The sequence below is a fragment of the Fulmarus glacialis genome, unplaced genomic scaffold (genome assembly GCF_000690835.1).
Source record: "Fulmarus glacialis isolate BGI_N327 unplaced genomic scaffold, ASM69083v1 scaffold7086, whole genome shotgun sequence".
In the NCBI taxonomy this organism is placed as follows: Eukaryota; Metazoa; Chordata; class Aves; order Procellariiformes; family Procellariidae; genus Fulmarus; species Fulmarus glacialis.
The window spans coordinates 177,294-201,242 of NW_009216171.1; the positions used below are offsets into that span (position 1 = coordinate 177,294).

Sequence of the window (23,949 nt, forward strand, 5' to 3'; positions counted from 1 at the left end):
AAATTTGTTAAAGCATTTCCAGGAGAAGACCATAAATAAAAAACAATGGCCACCCATGTTTGTGATGGTGGTACATAGCAGCCTCAGTATAGACCAGAAGCCTGCAGTGGTGACACTTGCATCCACTGCTGCATGGATGCAGCCGTTCTTCCACAACCATCATAAAGCAGCCTCATGGCTGGGGTTCATCGCACTGTACAGGGTAAGCTTCCTTACAGAGTTTACAAGCGCAGAGTACCAGTCGGTACTTCCACAGGAGTGAGGTTAGCCACAATTGTATTTACAGAAGGAAGGCTTCAAATCATGGGCAACAAAGAGAATAGGAGAAGGAGGTCAGTTTTACAAAGTTTAGAGATTTTGGCTCTGTTGGTATTTGTCCTTACCAGACTGTGACATAGCCTGTGAAACTCATAACGGAAGGCTGTGGGTACCTTGTTCCCATCCTCTGTGGAGCTACTTCAGCTCTTCAAACCTTTTAGGCATAACTGGAAAGAATTGGTGTTGTAATGTTTGGTTATCCAGGAGAAGGGATATTTTTTAAGTGCATTATAGGGCAGTATTACCACAATGACCAGATTAGAGGTTCAACTTCTACTTGATCAAGGCAGGAGAATTTCAGAGCACTCAAATTAAGTCCAATGTTTGCCAGGGATGTCCCAGTTCAAGACTGCCTGCCACCAGCCTGGTTAACACCCCCAGGTATTGCTGTGGTCTCTGCCTGAACATTTAATAAGTGGGGTAGGTTTTGATTGTGTTCAGAACACTGGTCAAAGGAGAGCAAAGGGGTTTTTTGAGGGATGTGTTAAGTGTATTAAGTCCAAATTATGCTTTTAACCAATCAGGTCAGCATTACACAAACAAAAGTGACAAGAGAAAATCACAATAAAACCTGAAAGCCCTGAATCTAAATTACTTGTAAGAAAATACTGACACAAAAGAAACTCTCCATGCTCTTTTTAAATGTAAAACTAAATAGTTTTGTTTAGTTAAAAGATGGTTAATACTTAATTATTTAATTATTCGAATAATTCAAGATACAAACTAAGTAAAGCTTGCATCAAACTATAAACAAAGCCCTGACTTTAAACCCACAAAAGCCATGTGTTCAGGCCAGGTTCTGATCTAAGTCAGACCTAGTGCAGCGAAAGTATGTTAGAGAAATTGCTGAGAACAGTGTTGGGCCCTAACGGCTCTTAATTTGTGGAACAGGCATTATGGTACATATTATATGCAAGAGTTGTCCTGTATGTATTCCTAAGTAAATCATGCTACAGACTGAGTTAAAAAGATATGGTTAAAAGCTCACGTTGTTTCCGTTCCCATGTGATTTGGTTTGTGCCATGCAAACTGATGTAGCAGAAACAGATGCTAGCCCCTCACTTGTCTGAGTGCTGAGTTCACCTCATTTGGTAGGGTTAACGTGAGACACTACTAATGATATCTCTGCCTGGCTTCTCTTTGGGAGAAGAGTGTAGGAGGCATATGTTAGTATCTCTTGTATAGAGCAGGACAAGTAACAAATTAATTCACTGTATAGTAGAAGCAGGCAGGAAGAGAAATAGGAGTCCATCTAAGGAAAGAGTTTGGAACAAGACTCCACTTGAGGGCAGTTCTGAAAGCAAATCAGAGTCTGAAATTTTGGCTACCTGTGTAGGGTGTGGAGAGGCCGATCTTCAGTTTCACTGTTAATTCCGTAATGACTTTATTAATTTAGGGAAAGCCTCAAAGTTTGGGGTTCAGCCTCAATCTTTAAATAATCTTCACCTCAGTTCAGTTTCAGTCTTTTGAATAAGACTGAAGTAAAACCAAAACTCTAACTGGAAATACTCAGTGCTGAACTTCGGGCAAAAACATGACCAGATCCAAAGCTCCTGCTTTTTTCCATAATGGGCAGATCCAAAATCCCAGCTCTGAATCCAGACTTGTCCAGGTCCTGAGCTTCGCCACTCAGGCCTATCATTAGTTTTAGTCAGCCCCTGGAGAGTGATGTTTACAGTGGAACAAATAACTCACCCTGGCTGTCATCCATGTGGCACTGAGCAGAAGTCAAAACTAGGGAGAAATAACGAGAACCTTCAAAAAGATTTGGTGCAAGCTTGCCTCTTAATAAGCTTTCTGTCCATCTTGCTTCCCCTCGATTAGTAATTAATGAACTACGTGGCAATGTCCTTGTTCTGGGCCTTCCATGCTGAGGGGCAACCCTTGTTGCTTTCTCTGGGATCCTTTTCGTGACATCTCTTGTAACAAAAGTCGTGTATCGTAAGGGAATCTTTTAGAAGGACAGTGCTAGCACTTACACCACCTGTTTATGTAAAGCCCTACTTGCAGTATATATTGGCTCATTAAGTGACCTTAGGAGAGTCAGTAGAATCTGCAGGACTGTTCAATGCCTTTGGGAATTTGGATGCTTCTTCAGGAGCTTGGTTCTGGGCTGAGGTACTTGACAGCAAGGGCTCGTGTTTGAACAGTTCGGCCAGAGCTCAGTGGCAGGAACACTGTGGATTAAATGTGTGTTTTGAAGTATGGGTTAGCAAGCAGATCCCCCTGTTGCACTCAGCAGAAGCCTGGCTACTATGTACAAAATTCCCCAGAAAAAGTTTTTTCTGGGACTATCTCCCTCATCAGTTTTTGGAACTGCTGACCCAGGACTTCCAGAAGTCCTGACTCTGACTCAAAAATCGTAGTATTTTCTAGAAACATGCCTCTTCTATTAGGGTGTCTTTCTCAGTTTCTTTTATGCATGTGCTCCATGTTTTCTAGATTTTTGCTTAACCACACAGGCATCAGAAAAAGAAAGCCACTTCTGGATTCCAGCAGCTGCCCCAGTAAATACTCTCATGTTCCCATCAAGTGCCCCAAGATGCCAGCGGAAGACTTGGCTAGCCCTGCATTTCTTATTCAGTGCAGGGCCTAAGTGTGTTCTTGAGCCCAATCCCTCATCAGCCCCACCTGTACCTCACCCTCAGGCTTCAGATGGGGTTGCTGGGCTCCAAATCTGGTGCCTGGAGAGAACTGGCTTGAACTCAGACTGTGTTCCTGCAAACCGTACGGATCCACACAGTGCCAAGCACACAGCAATCGGTGTTCAAACCTGGGCTCAGGCGTGGTTTGAAAGGCAATTAGACACTCAGCCTGTGAGCCTTTATGGCCAGACCTTCCTTAGAAACACATTAAGTGACAATATTCCTTCTATGTTTTGTTAGTTACATTTTGAGGCCTATCATTAAGCCAGAGTATTAGCAATTCAGTATATCTCATGTTGATTTGGTGTCATTCTAGCTCATTTGAGCGTATGTCAAATAGCACAACGTACGTGCCTTGTGAAAGTCTATCACAGTAACGCTACCGTTTTAGCAAGCAGATGGGTAGCTGTGTTCAAAGAGCAGAAACCACTTGTTGTTGAGGTTAGTGCAGTACCTAAAATAACGGGGCTGTGGTCCATAACAAGGGCTTTTAGGTTATGGCTATACTAGTAAATCAAAGAGTCTGGAGCAGCAGTGCGCAACTGCTGGTTCATTGGTGCCGTATCACAATTTTGGCCTGTGCCATCTAGTGTCCCAAATGTGCCTGAGCGTGATCCAGAGGTGAGTACGTGGCAGCACAACTCCTGTTGAGCATGATGGATAAACATCCTTTCTGGTGGTGGGAGGAGAGGCGATGAGAGATCAGCCACGTCAGCACAAGTATAGAAATCCTGATTGCATAGACTAAAAGGTTATACTTCATATTGACTAAATACTTTTCTAATGTATTTAAAGTTGAAAGATTTTATGTGGAATATCAGTGATAAATACCCGGTAATTGCTTTGCCTTCTTGCAAGCTCTTACCTTTAATTTTTATTTGAGGAGTAGAAGACTAAATAAACTACATTTCAGCTGCTAGGTTCCTATCAAATATATAGTTTCCTCCATCTGAATCATTTCTAAAAGCAAACTCTGTGAATCACTGTGGAGGATTTATCTCCCTGTTATGCAAAAGTGATCGAATCTCACAGATGTTTATGCCTTTGACATTTTTCCATATAATGCAATATACTTTATTGTCCAGATGCTGCAGAGACTTTCGAGCATGTTTTGTATCTTGTGAGTACTTCCAAGAATTTCAGTGTAACTAGTCTTGGCAAGTAAATTGTATCATATGCATAAATCTCTGCAAGAGTAGGAGCTAAGTATGTGTCTAAGGACAAATACATTCAATGTACATAAAATTGTTTGACATGAGTATTGCCTGCATTTATACGTGTTTATATAGACTGAAATATAAAAGATGCAGTAGAAAACAGATATCCTTATGCACATAATATCTTAATGCACAGTATGCATATGCACATATGGTTAATACTATTCTCAACTTTAATTACATTTCAGATATTGATGAATGCAGCATCAGCAATGGTAGCTGTGACTATGGGTGTCTTAATACAATGGGGAGCTATGAGTGTGTCTGTCCACCTGGAAAGAAACTGCACTGGAATAAAAAGGACTGCGTTGGTAAGTGTGGGAGACTGACTCAGAGGTGACGGTGGTGATGATCCTGTTCCACAGGAGGGTGGAGAAGCCCGTGGTTTTGTCTGAGGGATGCTGCATTTTCACAATACAGATCCCCAAATTCATTTTAGCCTTTAATACCTGGCCGTCCATGGACTAGGATGTAACTACAGGTGGATTAGAGAGTGGGCAATATGTCGGATTTTATTTGTGTTGATTTTTTTTTTTTTTTCATTTTATGAGTCTCTTCACACAAATCTAAGTCTTCCTACATTATTATTTTATTTATTTTATAGTTTTCTCCTTTTCTTTTTTTTGTCCTTTGATATCCATCTCTATGACCTCAGATATAACTCTGTTTCCCTCTAAGAGTCATTTAGAATATGCAAAATATTTAACTGTTTACAAATAGCACATGGTATTCAGGTTATTATCTACATTTATAGCACCATACCCCAATTTTTCAAGTTATCACCAAAGGTATCCTGTTTAATATAAAGCACTGACAGTAGCTGTGTCAAAAGTATTAATTGCAATGAGCACAAATCCTGAGACCACTAAAATGATGGCACTTGCTGCTAGTGCCACTTACTTTGTGGCAAATCTGAGTATCTGTTCCAGTCACCACTCTTGTATATTCTTTAAGTAGATTACTTTTTTTTTCCTGGGGTCTAATTTGAAGCACAGCAGATCTTGGCCATGGGTACAGCCATTCAAAGTATTTTCTGTGAGATTTTAATTCCGTTTTCATGGTTTTTAATGGGAATAGCATACCTTAAGTCTTGTATAGTCAAATTTAGGTTGTGGGGTTTTGTGTGTTGGGTTTTGTTTGTTTGATTCTTATAGATACATTTGGTGCTGATGCCTAATACCAAACTGGGAGCAAAACAGAACAATAAAGGGAGACATCACTTAAAGGAATTTCTGCACATATTGAGGGAAAGCACTGTAGTCTGGAGCAGAGAGCAGTGCACCGGCCTCTTGCATGATCACGCAATTACGGCATTTTTCCACTTACATGGATACAGCAGTATGAAAAGCACTTTATAGTCAAGATGGGGAAAGGGGGGTGTCAAGTTGGGTTTCAGCCTTTGCCACTGACTGTCATCTTAACCACAATTAAGTACCTCATTTTTCCCACTTAGCTTTACATAAATTGCCTTCACTGCTATATAGAGAACAAGTACTATGGGAGTTAGAAATGGTTAACTCTGTTTTTTCAGTTATCCACTAGGTCTCCCTTGCAATGTACCAGTTAGTCTTCTGGAAAGGAATCTGTAAATTAACAGCAGGGACTAAAATTTTTTGAGGTTTGGTATGTAGTTAGACCACAGAAGTTTTGTGCTATATTCCCTCTCAACCTACTAAGAATGCAGTTCCCGTGGTAAGAGACTGTATTGAGAATATTTTCCTAGTTGTAAATTTCTCTTCATTATTTGTAATACTCAGTTGGAAGATGGAAAATAGAACACCCTTCTCTGTTGATATACACTGTTTTATTTGATGAATTTAATGAGGCTTAAAATGAGTGTCATCTCCCTGCTGATCGCCTGCCTTTATTACCAACATTGTTTAGAGGAAACTGCGTTCTACGTTGTTACAAAAGCACAATAAAAAGGAGGAGAATGGTATCTAATGATCCTGAATGCCACATGATTTGGAGACACTTGCAGTAACAAAATCCACTTTTGCTCAGCAATGACACTTTGCGCTTGTGTTGTCTCCTCAGTCCAAAGAAATAATTTCTTTGTAAACATCACCAAAGTAACATAAAAGGCCTTAGGAGGGAGGTAAGTGGAGGATGATGCAAACATCAGGCGTGTTTAAGGGACTTCTATATTTTATATTTGACCACTAGTGAGGCCAGGAATACAACCCAGCTGGCAGCTGCTGGGTCCCTTCCTCTGCACTCAAGCCAAGCCAGGCAAGGCTCGTTCCAGCTACCACATCTGAATTGGTCTGTTTCATCCCGGCTTCACTGGGGTCTTCCCAAACCCTGGTGGACCCAAACCAGTCTGGCTGCTTCCTACTGGACTCAGATGCTGCAGCTCTGATCTCCCCCCTACCTTGGTGTGGTTCAGTGGTGAGCTGAGGGGTAGGAAAAACGACATTTGCAGTAGTACAGTCAGCCATGAGCAAAACAAGAGTCAGCCAAGTCCATCTTGTAAGGTGAGTATGTTTGGAAGAAAGAGCAAGGAACAATCGGAGAAGAAGCATATGTACCTGAACGGGTGTTTTTATGGGGCTGAAGCAAGAACTGCTCTACAGATACCTGGCTCAAATTTAACCAGCTGATGCAGTGTGAACTATCTGCTTGAAGAGGCGCCCAGCTGCACTTGGCCAGCAGTCAGTGCAGAGGTTAAATCTCTGGGGGAAAGGAGGAAAGCGGTGAGGCTGCCTCAGTGCAGGTAGTGATGGCACCTGCCGGCTGCAGCCGAAGAATGAACCTTGTCGTTTGCGCGGAGAAAGATGTACTTAAGTAACGCTTCAGTCCCAAAAGATGTCCAATTAAAATAAATGCAGGATTATTATTATCAGTGGCATACCATCATCTCGGGGTGAAGCAGAGACTGGTCGACAATTCGTAACTTTATGTAGTTTCAGCTAAAACACAAACCGTCCCTTACCCAAATACAAAGAGCAGCCTGTGAGACCTGCAGGATACTCTGTCTTCATCCTGCCATGAAGCCCAGAGGAGAAGCTGGGTATTTCCATTGCATGAGCTGCAACGTGACTTGTGCAGTGGGCGCTGATGAGAAATGGCTGATGTCTATGTGTGTCACACTGTCCCTTCTAGCGTTGCTTGGGGCATTTCGACAGTGGCTGAGAGGGCCAGTGGGACTATCCATCTCCATCCCAGCATGTCCTGCCTCATCTCTGCCTGGCTGGGAAGTTTTCTACTTCCAGAAGCTTGAGCAGAGCATGGAGCTGAAATTAAAAGGTCTGCAAGAGTTGGAGTGAGAAGTGGAAAATACCATTTTAGTGGGCATCTAAATAAACACATCTTTGTGAGGGTGACTCCTGTGTGTAGTGTTGTGCTTGGCCTGTTAAACCAGAGACCTGTGCCTCCAAAAGGCGGGGGAGGACATCTCAGGTCATTAGTATTACCTGATCAAGTTGTGCACGCAGAATTGTGCTCATAATTAGAGAGACACTTGCCTTTCAGAGTGCAGATCTGGACCTGAACAGTCCCACAGTGGAGGATAGGAGGGAAAGACTGATGTAGAGTTTAGGGCTAAAAATGTGAAGGAGTTTCCTTTCCAAGTCCAAGCTCAAGATCCAGATATTCTCCACCTATTATGTGCTTATTTCAGAAATGCCTGGGCCTGTGATTTTGCTTTGTTGCCACTTCTACCTTTCCTCACCGCTGTAAGCAAATGGATGCACAACATTTTAGGTTGAGCAGTGCCTGATTTTTTTCATTTTTCTTTTTTTTTTTTTTTCCTCCTCAGAGATGGTGAAATGTCTCCCAAATGCCAAACCAGCTCCCAAGGCTCAGCTAGTGTGTAGTAAGACAGGAGGCATAGAGAGCTGCTTCCTGTCATGCCCATCCAATACTCTTTTTGTTCCAGGTTTGTACAAAATATTTGTCCTCCTAAGTCTAGAATGTGACTTGATGATTTTTTCTCTGCTAATGTATTCATGACTCTTGCATTCAGTTTTTGTTATGGGCAACTGTAAATGAGCAAAAATCATTATAAATTAAATTGGGGCAACATGCACATCATTAAATACAAGAAGAGCTGACTGTCAGTTACATTAGAGGTTTGGCCCTTAGTTGTTTATTTTGAGATGTCATTTTGGGGGGAAAAATCTTAACAAAAATCTAAGACATACAACTACCTTAACCAGATGGTGCAAAAGAAAAATTTTAATATATTAAATTGCTATTTCAAAAGTGGGGGGAAAACTGAACAGTTGATTTCAGTGAATTCCTGCTAATTTTTAGTAATATGTTTTTCAATGTGAGTAGAGTCCCCTGTGCTCATCCAGGCGTCTGCTTAAAATGATGGACTGGATCACGGCCTGAAATACCCTGTAATTGTGTAATTGAGCAGGAGCAGAAATTACTCCCAAAGCAGAGGGTTCCCCTGAGAGGAACTCAGCTTCGGGAGCACAGCGGGAGGCAGGGGAGGAGGAGAGGGACATGCTGGGCAATTTAACACTGCGGCTGCCACAGCACATGATCAAGCTCCCACACCAGCCAGGGTAACACAAAACTTCCATCAGCTCAGCCAGTGGAGCAAAGGATGACATAGCAACAGCTGTAAACCTGTCTTACTGTCTCATACAAAATGGATACAACTAAATCTGCCTCAGGAGGCTGTATGGAAAAAACATCTCTCTGTATTAGTTGCTGGCAGTTTCTGGTTTTTAATAAATTTTATTGGTAATAGTTCAGCTGAGTGTTATTTGTATAAACTCAGGCATTGTTGTTTATAGAAAATCAGGCGTCTCATCATCCCCCCCCCTTTTTTTTTATCATTTGATACAGATGATTTTCACCTACACAGTTTTGTAGGGCAGGTGGGGCAGGGGGTTGCTATTACTTTTTCATATATGTTCTGGTTCTGACACAGGATTATTTTCCACAAGGGTGTCTACTTTTCATGTTAGTCCTGGCATTATATGCGGTAGAGCTGTTCACGCTTTATTTTCAGTTTAGCAGAGATTACTGGAACCATGCATTTATCTAATTTGTATGCACCAATGCACAATTTTATCTGTGCAGTATGTAAACCCTGTTACGGTTTGAAGTATGTTATTTTTTTGTTTCTGCCAATAAATTCTGCCAGAGTCTGAAGCTAAAATTATTATTAAAGTACGTGGTTTATTTTTTAAATTATAGAGAAGATCAAAGCACAAGGACTCTGCCATGGACAAGCACAAAATATTTTATACTTGTGCGCCATGGAATTATTTACAGCTAACCTCATGCCAAATTGTTCATAAAATGTAACATTTCAGTGCTGGAAGAAGCAAAACTTGTAGTCAACACTGTGAAGCAGAAGCCTTTGGCAAACTATTTCAGCCATTTAAATCTAAGTTCAGCACTTAAAATGTCTCCTTGTTTAGCAGTATTAATGAGTTTGTTCAAGCACCGAATATTAATGCTGGGCGTGACGAGGGGAGCAGATGCTTTGTGAGGCTGTTGCCACACGTGCTGACTTTGCATTCTGCCCAGCAGATTCGGAGAACAGCTACACGCTGAGCTGTGGTGTTCCCGTCCAGCAAGGCAAGGCTCAGCAGAAACGCAACACGACCCTGCCCAGCTGCGCAGGTAGGTGCTCTCCTGCTCGCCCGGGCCTTGGCATCTAGGAGGTAGGTGATGAGGTCCCCCAGACCATCTGGGAGTTGCAAGACATACAGCTTTCAAGTTACACAAGGCCAGAATTAAGGTAGCTTGCGTTTCATCATGCACACACACTCGCTTTTCTACAGCCTCTCCTTGAGGGCTGGAGTGTGCTTAGTTGCCCTCCAGTGTGGCGTTGCGTTGGTGGGTCAGTATAGGAGCGGTGGAGGTTTGAGATATATTCAGTAAGGACAAATATTTAGAAAACTTTATTTTCCATAGTCCAGCAAGGCAATAGTGAGCATATCAAAATGGTATTTCTTCCCAGACTTGGAAGTGAGCCAGAGGGACCCATCAGTAGCACAAGAGCACAAGGCTACGGTGCGTCCCAGCCCTCACCTGCAAAGTCCTTCCTGAGAGCACAGATCCTCCTACTGGGGATTCCCAATAAAAAGGCTGTGAGACTTTTATGAGCACATACTGTGTTTCATTTATCTTGTTCTCAGAAACAGCTGGATTATTTTCGCAGAGACATTTCAAAATGCGTCCTAAAGCTGATACTCAGCATAAAAAAAGGTTCAGCTCAAAATGGTTGAAGTCTGGCAAAATTAGAAGCAGTTTAAACAGCATCCAGCAGTGGGAAGTTTCAGCCCACTTTACGTATCATTACCTGCTGTACGTCTCTCCAATTTGCCGGTTCTCTAACCACGTTTTTCTTACATATTTGGAATGTGTTTGGAGGTACGATGCTGTGGAGTGAGGTAACACAGCAGCAGATGTGGCTGCCTGAGGCACAGGGGCAGGCTACCTCTAAAGTCCTGGTTCGGCAAGGGCTTCCCAGGGAAAGGGGGACATTGTGGCATTTATCTGTGACTACCCTCTGCCTGCTCCGGGTCCCATGAGCAGCCCACAGCGGCTGGCAGGTGACGGCCCAGGCACAGCCTTTTCCACCATGGACTTTGTAAGGAAGTCAGCCAGCAGCTACATTTTCTAAGCATTGCATGGCTGTATAACAGCCTTTAAAGTCATAAGACGTAACTGGCTTGGATTTAAAGCTGAAGAATAAAGCTCGCAAGCCATAGACCGCAGTCAAATAAAGACGTTTCCTTTGGATGGTTTTCAACTGCCAACAGCATAGCTCCACTAAATTAATCTTGGTTGGCATTAGCAAGAGCAGAACTACAGCCAAGTAACATGGGAAGTCACAGACAGAGTCAGAAAAAAAAGGTAGGAATTAACCTTTTTCATAGTAAGAGACAGATTCACCCAAATTCTACCAAAATGTGCAGGCGTGCTGGAGGGGAAGCGTATGTGCAGAGCATGTGTGATACTAGCAAATTCATTGATCTTTATGGGCTCAAGAGCAAGTGCTTACGTGAAAAAATGAACTTCTATACCTTGTACAAGAGGATCCATTTCCATAACTCTTGGGCTGTCTCTTTTCTATGTCGCAAGAAGACTTTTGAGTCTGTTTTTAAAAATAAGTTTCAGACTTCATTTCATCTCCATCCCAAATGATAGCTTATTTACTTTACATCAACAGATTCATTAGCCCCTCCAATCAAGCAGAAAGCTCGTTTTAAAATTAAAGACGCAAAGTGCCATTTACGGCCTCGCAGCAAAGAAAAAACGAAAGATTCTGGGAAGCAAGCTGGTTTAGGTATGTGGTTTCTTCTAACATGTAAACAGCATTCTAATTTTTTGTTTGCTTGCTTGCTTGTTTGCATATATTGTTTTCACACTGCAGATGGAAAAAAAAGTAATAGTTTTCATGTTTGGATCCAAATTTAAGTTCAGGCCAAGGTTCACACTCTAGCTGAACAGTGCCTTGGGTTTGGATCTGACAGTGCTGAAATGTCACCAGTTGCTTTGAAAAATCTTTGCTCAAAAGTACATAAGTTTGAAATTAAGCTGATCCTTTTTCTGGCATTGGTAATGGCAGAAATATCCTGAGACAAAAAGCTATGATCAATGCAAAGTTACATGAAACAATGTCAGTTTGGTTTGGTTTAGTTTTCCCAAATGAGGTTTATAAAAGAAAACAAAAGCTATTATTTATTTGCTTTATGCTGGATTAGTATCCTATTGCAGCGGCAAAGACAACCCCTAAGCAGGAAAGTTATAATCAAAATCTGATGTTACACAGTCTTAGATCTTTTGTTATGTTGGAGTGAGTAGTTATGATGTTAGAAAAAATATTTAGAAGATTTAGACATAATTACCAAAAATCTGAAATCAAAAAAAGCTTGTGTCAGGCTGAATCAAAGTAATCAAATGTTTTTAAAACTCAGTATGACTAGTTATGGGATTTTATTATTATTAGTTTTGAACATCACTTTTAACGTTAAACAAAAAAGAGATTTTAAAAGTGATATGTATTTAACAGATCTTCATGACATTTATTTCTTGTCCTCCATCCCCTTGGTATCATGACAGGGACAATTAAAGAGTGTGTGGGTGTTACTGCTGTGCATTTCCACAGCTTAAAATATTTGGAGTTCATTTAAATTTAATATTAACTCAAAATTTTCCAGATTTTCATACACACTATTGGTGTAATTGCAACAGTTCATGTTGTTGCTTAAAGCAACTTAGCAGCTTACAGCAAACGTCTACTGGTGATATATTCTCTGTTGTGAATCTGTCTTACAACCACTTTTACTAGTGAGTGAGGAGTCATATATGAGCCCTGAACAGAGAAGAATAAAAATAGCTATCCTAAAAAAATGCTAATGGTTTAAATATTTTATTTTTAAAATTTAGACTTATATTTTATCTTTAGCCTGCAATCTAGGCATTTATCTCTTAATTTTCCAAGTATTGGCAACAAGTAGTCTCAGTTGTCAAAATGCTTACCTTGTCCTTATGTATTGTCTTCTTTTAATAAGATGTGATTATCAGACTCATTTTTAAAGTCATAGAAGTTGGGTTTTTTGGTCCATACAGTCACCATGAGAATGTATTTCTCGGATGCATTTCCTTGTCCTTTGCTTGCTTTGCTTTGTGTTTGTTATGTCATCTGAACTTCTGGGTCTAACAGTAAGATTATATCGTACAACCACACACTTGGAATGAAATCCTTCTGGTGGCCTGTGGGCTAGAAATTTCTCCCTGACCTGGAAAGTCCATCGCCTATCACAAAAAGGATGTTTTTCACATAGATTTCTTTATATAGGGAGAGGATGCTTATGTGATTGTGTCCCAACGGATGTGGCCTTTCTCCTCAGTGGTTACACATAATTGACGAGGGCATTCAGTTCCTCTGGCTTGTGACAGGACAAGAGGAAATGGCCTCAAGTTGTGCCAGGGGAGGTTTAGATGGGATACTAGGAAAAATTTCTTCACTGAAAGGGTTGTCAAGCCTTGGAACAGGCTGCCCAGGGAAGTGGTTGAGTCACCATCCCTGGAAGTATTTAAGAGACATGTAGACATGGTGCTTAGGGACATGGTTTAGTGGTAGAATTGGTAGTGTTAGGTTAACAGTTGGACTCGATGATCTTAAGGGTCTTTTCCAACCTAAATGATTCTATGATTCTATGATTTCCCCTCACATAAAGCCTTCCAATATATTTTCATAACGTCCCAATCAAAGGCTTTTAAAACCTCTGATATCTGGTGACTGTCATTGCTGAAAGAGATGGAATACCAGCTGGTAGTTTCTAGAGGCCCATGCTGCTATGCTTTAGTCCCAGGCCTGCCGCTCTCATGAGTTTATGAAAATAGACTCTCTTGCTTTGTTTAACCCTCAAATGACTGTATATAGTATTGCTAATCTTAACTAATTGCTGTAAAGAGCTTTCTAATCCTTACACAGAAAAGAGACAGGAAATTATAGGCATTAGAGGTGCCACTGTGCAGCTTAGCATCACCACACTGTATTTTTGCCTCCTGCATTCGCTAGCAAGATGAGCAAACCCAAAATTGCACAGAAAAGGAGGTGTCTAACAATGCATGTGAAATGTTATGATGCCTGTCACTGCATTCATGATAACCCAGCTGAGATATCGCTTATTAGCCTGTCACTTGCTACTTTGCTACTTGATTTCTTTTCTATGTTGCTTCTCTTATGCAAAGGAGGTCAATTCCCTTGTACAGACAACTGCCAGGTGACCTTTGTGAATCTCAAGTGCGATTCCTCCAAGAAAAAACGTCGAGGCCGCAAGTCGCCATCAAAAGAAGTGTCCCATATCACCACAGAGTTTGAAGTGGAGATGAAGTCAGAAGAAGTCTCAGGTTTGTGAAAGATCTGTCTACGGAGAGAAATCAGAATTCAGTTCCTCAGTGTGTTGTTAAAATCTCTTTGATGCTATTTCATGAAGCTGCCATGCAAACCTTTTAGCACAAGCCTCATTCAACAGCCTTTTCAAACGCAAAGTTTCAGAGATTTAATTGAAAGGAATCAGGTATGAAATTAAGCCAAAGGAACAAAGATTGAACCTGCAGCAGAATTCCTTCAAAGCCTCAAGTTAAGTCATGTACTTTAATTTAGTCTGATTTCTTTAAACAGCAGAAGTGCTAATTGATGCACAGAGAATGTAAGGATTAGATAGAAGTTCTGCAACAACGACAATAAAAATATCCTCTAAAATGTAAGTTGCTGAAACTTCAGTCTGAGAATCAAACATTTTTATCACACATTTGGTAAATTCATGTTTTCATAACAAACTTCAGGAAAAAGAAGAATTGCTTCAAGTTATTCATGAGATGGAATATTATGCTATAAAATCCAGCCAAAGAAAATGTGGGCTGAATTCTATAAACATGTCAGTCCTCAAAGGCAGGTTTCTTAACCCATAGGGGTACCTCACTAGCCAAGTAATTCAAACCATAATCGTGGCAGAAAGCACCTTTCTTTGTGTCACTCGTATTTTGGTCAGGAAAGTGGGGAGAATTCCTAATCAACTGAGTAAAGCATGGGCAGAGGAAATTCAGAAACATTCGTAGTGGCAGACTGAACACATATCTGGAAATACAGCACAGTGGGAAATTCACCATTCCTCTAGCAGTGCACAAAGCACCAGTCACTGCTACTCTCTACAACAGAGTACAGCATTCTTGCACAGCGCCAACTTGATTTTGCTGGCTAGATCGATGCTTTCTGCAGCCCTCTCCCTGTGCACTCAGTATAACCAGATTTCTTAATGTTAGAGATACCAGCACTCCATGTGCACTTACAGGCTGTGAAACTCAGTTTGATGGACCTCAGTGTACTGGCTTCTCCCTTTAAAAGACCTGATTTTGAATACAGTGAGCTGCTTCTACAATTTATATGGAGAAGACAGGGAAGCAAAAAGAGGTGTCATAGTGCGATGCAGGCTAAGCTTTTTGTTAAGGACCTCTTTTTAAACATGAATCTCAATTGCTTCTAGTTTTCTTATCATTTCCCATCTAGACACCTGTAACATTGACTGTGTTCGGAAAAGGATGGAACAGAAGCTGCAAACTGCAATCAAAACATTGAGGAAATCTATTAATAAACAGCAATTTTACATTCAGTTTTCTGGGACAGAATATGAAGTGGCTCAGAAGCCAGCTAAAGCTACTGAAGGGCATGAAGCTTGCAGTACAGGGCAAGTGCTGCAGGATGGAAAATGCGGTAAGTCCCAACAACACTATTCAGCCACATCCCCCAAAACAAGCAATGCAAAATTAACTTGTCCCTTGTGAGCCAGGCAGGGAATCTATGAGACAACAGACAACATAGATCACTATTACTCCACATATGTGCATGGACCACTGACGGTTCATAAGACTTTGAAGGAGTTCATTAAATGATTGCAGGAAAACAAAACAAGCATATATATGCATACATTCCCATGCTGTCAGCTGGTATGTATCAAGGCCTGCCACAAGGCAATGTTGGCAATTAGTTCCCAGTTGCTCCAGCATCTTATGAAAACATAATTGCAATTCTGTAAAACAATAAAACGGTGTTTGCCTAGATGCTGTGTAGTTTTATATTGCCTCTCTCACTCTCCTCACCACCAAATAATCCATGATCCGCAGATACATTTATATTTAACACTCAAGAGGTCCAATTAAAAAAAAAATCTGTAGAAATCTATTTTAACTTTATGTAAAATACCTAATTTCTTTAAGCCTTTTCCGAGGTTATCAGGCTGTAGTGCTTTACTGGGGGCAAGGTGCTAGCACAAACCTATTAATGGCAGTTCTCAGCACTGCAAGCTTTATAATCACTTAGAGTCATCTTTTCAAAATCAGCATATCTATTTTTCCAGCTTCTTTTAGACACCAAGTGATTTACAAGCAAAAAGAAATAGTTAAGTGCAGATCTGATAGCTGCCTCTAATTAGCTGGTTCAGAGGCTGTTTTCATCATATAGGAACAGTGATTTAGAAACTGTATTGAAAGATACTTGCTATTAGTGTCTAGAAACCCATACATTTTAACTACCTATATCCAGCAGAGAAAAACATTTAATGCAGTTATGTGTTTTGTGGCAGCAAGAAAAGCGTGTGGATTCATATCTATAAAACACTTTCCAGTTCAGGTATTTGAGTGTCAAGAGACATAAAATACTACATGGGAGACATTGCCCTTAGAGAAATCTCTAGAACCGATCTCAGGCGACAGACTTTTTGTAGTCGTCTTCCAGAAAACCAACGCATAAACGCACCTAGTGTAAACTAAAAATTCACATCACTTCCCATAGTTATGCACCACTGTCTTAATTAAACTGCAATATACTGTTTTAAGACTGCATCAGCTTTATTAACAGCATATGTCTGATAAACGCTTTAATGCAGTACAATGCCATTTAATGGCTTAAACAATAGAAAAAGGACCTCGCCCTGATGTAAATTGAGCTAGACCGCAGTGGAGATGGGCCTGTTTACATCAGGTGAGGATCCTGGACTAACATATGCAAAACATATGCCACTATAATACTGGGGCCAAAGAGATCCATCTTCTCTAAATGTTTGATATAAAGGCAAATGATGTGATCAAAATGAAAGTCCTTATGTAGATTCCCCTTTTCTTTTCTCAGTTACCTGCAGCACAGGCACCTTTTATAGCGGAGAACATAATCAGTGCGTTCCTTGCTCACCAGGAACATACCAAGACACAGAAGGTCAACTTACCTGTGAACCTTGCCCAAGTAACGATGGACAGGGAGTAGCAGGCGCCCGGAACGTGTCAGAATGTGGAGGCAAGTTTAATTTGATTATAAAAGGATTAGGTATTGCCACACGGCCTGTGAGGCATGGAGGCTAAAAGCAGGGAGAGCCTTCCACACTTCTGTCTTGTAAAAGTAACAGAAGAAATCTCTGTGCACTTACAAGCAATACACAAAATGTTTTGGCTTGTTCCATCCGCTGACATTGCCGACAAGAAGATGGGACCTGCTGCAGCAATGTGAGTTATGGTATGGAAATGAGCAAGCCGAGCAAAGCACTTTGCTTCAAGTCAGGTATGGAATCTGGACATACCTGGACTTGTAAGGACTCGTCAGGTATATTGTGAGCCAAATGGATGGATTACTTTGGACTGGTATTGGTGAGTCTAATGAACCTGCTGATTTAATGTTTTGCATGAGATGCAGTTTACCTGGTCTAATCGGCAGCAATCATAGTTTTGAGATAGTTATGCTGCAGGAATCTGTAACCTGGACTCAGAGCTAATGATTGCAAGTTTCAACGCTGCTTGAATTCAGTGTAGCTTTTGGCAAGTGATGTAGCATCTCTGACTCAACTTCATGATATATAAATTAGATGATAATGATGATAATACCTGGTTTCAGAAGACAGCTGTGATGTTCAGTTTGCTAATGCTTTTACTGTAACTTGATCAAGATAAGGTTTTAAGACATAACTGTTAATTACTTTCTTTACCTTATTTCAGTACAGATGAGCAAAATCTAGTTTATAGCAGATGCATTATTTGACTTTGAAAGAAACCTGTCCCATCTGCTACCCGCGTTCTAACTTTAAAACTCATCCATGTAATTTACATTAATGCTTTCTTCAAGGATATCTAGAGTGAACACACAATGAATGACCCTTGAGAAACTGCCGCTTTTTCCCCATCCACTGAATAAAAAAATAACTCTAGTGTCTCCAGTAAAAACATATGGTAGATTTTGCTGATCTAATGTATGAAGGAACTATCACAGAAAAATTCTTGAAATGCTTGTGCATCTTTGTTATGTTGACTTCTATTTAGCCAAAATCCAACAAGAATAGATAAGCAAAATAAAATCTGAGTTTATAAAGGTTGAATATAGTAGACTGACCAAAGCAGCACAACAACTAGAGGAAAAAGACACTTTAGTTTCAAGGCTTGCATTTGAATTATTGTTCTGCACAACAACAGAAAGAAACACTTCTGATTATTTTCACAGAGTGGATCTGTCTCAAAATGTTTATTGTCAGATCACAACAGTCTGTTTTTCTGCTCAATTCTCCACTTTTCTCTTTCTCTGAAAGTGGCAAGAGAGAATATGCTTTGGACTTCATAAACGTCCCTATCAAAGATTTTATCAAAATCAGTATGTCTCCATAAAATGTGTCCGCATGTGTGATGAAACAGTGTATTTTGATGAACACAGATTTTGTTAGAAATGTACTCACCACCTGTAATCAATAGTATTTTTGCATCATATCTTCTGGAGCAGTAATGCCTGTAGTAACAAATAAGCTGTGACTGAAATCCTCACCCCTACAGGTGAGGCACATACAAGAAGCATGTAGGAGATTTTAAGTGCCTGTTGCATAGAACTCTATGTTGTAGCTGCAAGCGAATAAGATGCTGTGATACTTAAGTTACATGCTATCCATGTAGGTACAAGGCCAAAACACAATTGGGAAACCTAGTCATTTGGGGCATTTCTCAGGGAAATCACGTCGTATTGATTTTGTTGGCAATTTCAGTACAGAAGGCAAGAAGAGAGCAAGTTAGCTCATTCTTATATACAGGTAAGGACTGAGACATATTAATGCTGAAGGCATCGGGTATTTAGCAGTATTAAAACCCAACTATACCGATTCTTTAAAAGGATGTCTGTAAGCCACACTTCACAAGTACTTAATTTTCACAGTAAAATCCAGATCCAAATTCACTCTTCATTAACTGCCTTCATGTTGAAGTCCCATGACTAGTTGGACCAGACCAGACGGATCAGTTTTGCTACAAAAACAATAGTAGAATTGTCTTCAAATTAGTAGTATCATAATATTTCTCAGAGGTCTGTGTCACAACAGCCAGCTTGTACGGTCATGTTCCAGCCAGCTGGGATGGAAGCGCAACTAAATCCCAGAGATCCTGGTCCTATAGGTGTCCATAGGAGTTTGATTTTTGTGGGGAGAGAACTTGAACTTTACTTTCGCTCAGGAGCTCTCATTCATCCTAAGTGCCAAGTAACCAAGATGCTGGATGCCCCCAACATTCCCCAGCAAGTATCAGGGTTCTTAAGAGACCCCAATGCCCCCTAGAGCTGTCAAAACTTTCAGGTTTTCAAGCCAGTTGTTTCTGCCTGCTGTTCAGTTCTCCGGGAAGCTAAATTACAAAGTATTGGGATTAGGCAACCTCAGGGAACACCTAACATCTCAAAGTGCTGGTCTCCCAGGCTGGGGTGGTGTGAAGATATGCATTAATGCCATAATCTTGAAAAACTTGACATCCTGATTCTCAGGTAGGTTGTAAAGGAGTAAAGTACTCAAGCTAGCAAGAACCAAGACAAACAAATGCCTATCAGAAATCAGAAGAGCAAGTTTTGAAACTACCTTGATTCTGTCAGTAGACTCATTCACAAAGTGCTTTGCTTTACACAAATCACCATTTTCTGGCAGAAGAGCTTCTGACAAGCACTAGTTTTCACAGCTGCCTGGAAAGCTGCTGGTGTCAGCTATTTTCACAGACAGGGTGCTGGACTGGTCCCATCCAGTCTGGTAAATCCCATGATCTGCTGTTCTATATCTATAAAATGGATATATATAAAAAAAACAATTACTTGCTTCATAGATATGGTGCAAAGTTTCATTTTTTCCTACAAAGTGCTTTGAAATTCTCAGATGAAAGACTTGGTGAAAGTACAAAGTATTCTAACAACATCTTAATAGAGCTCTTGCTAAAAGAAAAAACAAACAGAAACATAGGTAGCAAAGAGCTTATTAAGAAACTAGTTGTAGTTACTGGTGGTGTTTTTAGGAAGCAGTTACAGGAACAATACAAAATCAGCAGGTAAGATTAGAATTTGATCTGCAGCTGTCTCGATGTCATGTGTTTAAGTTAAAGGAAGCATTGCTAACTACTAGTGGGTTTTATACTTTGTCCAGAAAAGTCGGCTCACTAATACAGATGATAATTTTCAACTTCTAGGGCAGTGTTCTCCTGGGCACTATTCTTCAGATGGTTTTAAACCTTGTAGAGTCTGTCCTCTTGGCACATATCAGCCTGAACCAGGAAGGACCCTCTGCTTCCCATGTGGTGGTGGGCTCGTGACCAAGTATGAAGGTGCTGTTTCCTTTCAAGACTGCGAAACCAAAGGTGAATTTAAAATCTTTCCACGATTCATGTTCCTGCTGTTTGCCCTTTTGTTTGTAATCTTCAATGCCAGGGGGCTTTGAAAGGCTCTAAAACAAACATAGTCACTGCATGTAGAAACACAGTGTGTGATTAAATTAAATGGTCAGGAAATCTGTAAACTGGGACTGATCTAGAGAGGTTGCGGAGACTGAACGGGCTTTATGGTTTTTCTTTGGAATTTACCACAGGCAGGTACAGAGTCAGTGCTGCAACTGGTAAGTGAATCAGCCCCACTGCATGGCAAGAAGTAAGACAAACTTGCATTAGACAATGCTTTAGCTTTCACGTCCTGTATATTTTTATTTACCAAATTAGAAAAACTAAACACTACAGAAATTATATGAAGTTAAGGATTGATTATTAATGGACTAGGCAGAAACTGTTGCGTGTTCCATAACGTCAACTTCTGGTGCAAATGCTGAAGAAGGAGTCTGCCAAATGATTTAGTTACTGGAATGACATGCTGGCCCTGGCAGACACTAATGGAAACCTCTCTCCTGCTATTGTGAAAGGCATTTTTATTGTTGAGGCAGATATGTATCAGCTTCCATTTATTACAAACTCATTGGAAGCCGCTGTTTTAAATACAGTGAGAGACATAGGTAGCACGTGTTACTAGTTCGTAAAGGTTTAGCTCTAGTCTTTGAAACATAATTCTAGTTAGAAGGTCCTTTGTAATGGGAAGTACAGGGAAGTGGTGGGTTTTTTGCCTTTTATGGCCTAATAAGTATATTGCAGAACAGGGATCATGAGGTATGTCCAGGGTAGAGGAAAGTTCTCTCTGCACTGAAGATTGCTACTTTCTGAAAATAATACATCTCCTACCTTACAGTTCATTGTTCTCCTGGACACTACTACAACTCCACAACACACAGATGTATCCGATGCCCTGTGGGAACATACCAGCCTGAGTTTGGTCAAAACTACTGCATCACCTGCCCTGGGAACACTAGTACAGATTTTGATGGCTCCACTAATGTTACGCACTGCAAAAGTAAGTTGCATTTGTATTAGTTGTGAGATGAAGCGTATCTTCGGATCTGAACTGCAACTTGAAGGTTCCACCTGTCAGGCTAGACTTCAATTCTGCATTTCCTAGTTAGCATATAACTACTCCCAGAGGGAATAGTAAAAATTGGGAAAACAATGAGAAAAAAACCTGGAAAAGTACCACTTGGTGCATATGATTGTTTTAGCTTTAATGTAATTTGGCAGAGTGCCAGCTACAAGTTAAAACTACAGAGCTTTTGGTTTCCCAGATCCTGTAAATTGTCTTGCAGTGAAGGATATTCCTCCGTGTCTCTGTAGAGCACAGTATCTTTTATCAGAGTAATCGCCATTTTATAATAATTATAAAATAGTAGGAGATATGGTCACGCATACTGCAATTGCCAGGTAATCACTCATGACAGTGAAATCTTCTCATAGGCTTTTCTGCAGTATTCAGCCTCCTATCTTCAATTACCGTTTTAAATATCCCCAAGGATTCCAGTGCAATTTTATTTGCTCTTTTGTGAACAACTGATTCTTTTAGAAAAACAATCTTTTTCATCTCTACCATGCTAATTTAAGAGAACGTCTCTATAATAATAAGTTAATGTCATCTACACTAACTATTCATGTGCAAGTGTATCGTAATTTTTTATTCTGATTATGTGCCATGTGTCTTTGAAGCCCTTCATCATTTCTGATGCAATTTGAGTAAATCAGATATTTGTAAGGAATTTGAAGAAGTTTAATGATTTTCCTATAAAATAAAACCATCCTTGTCACTTCACTGTCTTAGATACTCCCTGTTTTCAAGCCAATTTCTGATCTTGCATAATCTTTGAGGCTTGGATTAAACAAAATATTTAAACATATACCTAGTTTTATGTGGGTAAGTAGGCCTGTAGAGATCAAGCTTAAGTAACTTACTGAATCAGGCTTCTGTGGCAGATTCAATAGGAGTTTTGAAAACTCAGAAAGTAAAACTGATCCGTCAATGGAGATTCTTTATTAGCTCGTTTAATCTAAGATAAAGCAAGGCAGATCTGTAATCAAGATAAGGTTGGCTATTAGGATCATCACACGCATTCAGCTAAATCAGGTTAAAAAACAAGTCAAGTTAAACCAGAGTACCTTCTGCATGTCAGCATGGTCTCAGTGGTAACCACTGTGTGAGTACCTCCACAATGGGATCATGTTTACTTAGCTGTGTTCGTTTCTTAATCAAATGTTAAAGCAGCCTGAATGACGCATTGAATCCGTTTATAGACCAGAGATTAAGGTTTTGCAAATCAGTTGGAGCAGCCCTGCAGATCAAGTATTCCTTTAAAGGCTTTCCATGCTAAACAAAGAGGCAGCTGGAGAATGTATGCATTTCTAAAGCCACAAGGAGGAGTTTAGACTTGCTCTTGACAGAACTAGAAAAACACCTCAAATTAGCTAATCAGCTAACACAAATGCTAATTTATATTTCTCCACAGACCAGCACTGTGGAGGAGAACTTGGGGATTATACTGGCTACATTGAATCGCCCAACTATCCTGGAGACTACCCAGCTAATGTTGAATGCATTTGGAATATAAATCCACCCCCAAAGAGGAGAATACTCATTGTCGTACCTGAGATATTTCTCCCAATTGAAGATGAATGCGGTGATGTTTTAGTAATGAGAAAAAGTGGTAAGTTGCCAGGCATGAGTTATATAAATATTTATTGCAAACTGACTGAGTGGAAAGTTCATATTGAAGGGACGACTGTCTTCATCTATCTGGAATTTCTAAAAGGATTGTTGAATGAGCTGGCACAGCAAGTTAAAACAGAACACTGTATCAATAACAATTAACAGAGTGATATTAATTATTCAGGTGTCTTGGCTGAATCACAAAGCAGTTAATGGGCTTTGTGTCGCCCAATTATCACATGGGATAAATCGCTGCCACTCTAGAAGTCAAGAAAGCTTTGCTAAGTTATATTAGGAGAGCTACCTCCTGTCATCTGTACAAATTGTGCTCTCGCTTACCCTTTGCAAGTATATATACGTTGCAATTATTGCTAAATCTGGGCAGTGACAGGGTTTGGTACACCTGACACCCTGAAGAAATCCAACGTTCTCCCAATTTTATGTGGAGTGGGGGGTGCGTTGTGTCTTTGATTATGAAGTTAATTCAACAACTTCTGAAGTTAAGACACCAATGAGATGCACTCCTTCAGTCCTATGTAGGCATCCAGCTTCTGGTAATCTGTTGCTAAATCTCCAAGAAGCACCAAACCTGAAAGGCAATTGTTTATATGGAGCTTTGTTTAAAATGGCATATTTTACATGCTAAAACAGTGTGTTTTATTTGCTAAAACAATTTCCACAACTTCTTATCCTTGAGGACTTATGTTGACATCTCTATATATCAGAAGAAACCTGCTCACTATAGATGGAAGGAAATTATATGTGTACAGATCAGTTTTTTAAAAGCAAAGCACTTACTGTAGCAAAACAAATGAGTTGTCCTTCTAATCCCAAACTGTGGTTCCAACAGTGAGTAAAGCCAGGCACATCAGGGAAAAGTTTGGCTTTCACTTCATGTCGTGGTTTAACCCATCAGGCAGCCGAGTTACCACACAGCCACTCGCTCACTCCCCCC

The 23,949-nt window shown here is 40.4% G+C and overlaps 1 protein-coding gene across 1 annotated transcript in view; it reads left to right on the top strand.

Moving 5' to 3' along the window:
* Nucleotides 1-22,992, top strand: part of SCUBE1 (signal peptide, CUB domain, EGF-like 1) — a gene marked incomplete at both ends in the record, with an annotated part of 172,554 nt that extends 149,562 nt beyond the window's left edge. Inside the window, 10 exons of the mRNA XM_009579193.1 lie at nucleotides 4,369-4,491; nucleotides 7,941-8,060; nucleotides 9,677-9,769; nucleotides 11,325-11,441; nucleotides 13,856-14,014; nucleotides 15,174-15,377; nucleotides 16,791-16,952; nucleotides 20,120-20,287; nucleotides 21,159-21,320; nucleotides 22,795-22,992. Of these exons, the coding sequence (XP_009577488.1) occupies nucleotides 4,369-4,491; nucleotides 7,941-8,060; nucleotides 9,677-9,769; nucleotides 11,325-11,441; nucleotides 13,856-14,014; nucleotides 15,174-15,377; nucleotides 16,791-16,952; nucleotides 20,120-20,287; nucleotides 21,159-21,320; nucleotides 22,795-22,992 (1,506 nt within the window). The remainder of the gene's footprint in view (nucleotides 1-4,368; nucleotides 4,492-7,940; nucleotides 8,061-9,676; nucleotides 9,770-11,324; nucleotides 11,442-13,855; nucleotides 14,015-15,173; nucleotides 15,378-16,790; nucleotides 16,953-20,119; nucleotides 20,288-21,158; nucleotides 21,321-22,794) is intronic.
* Nucleotides 22,993-23,949: the final 957 nt, after the last annotated feature.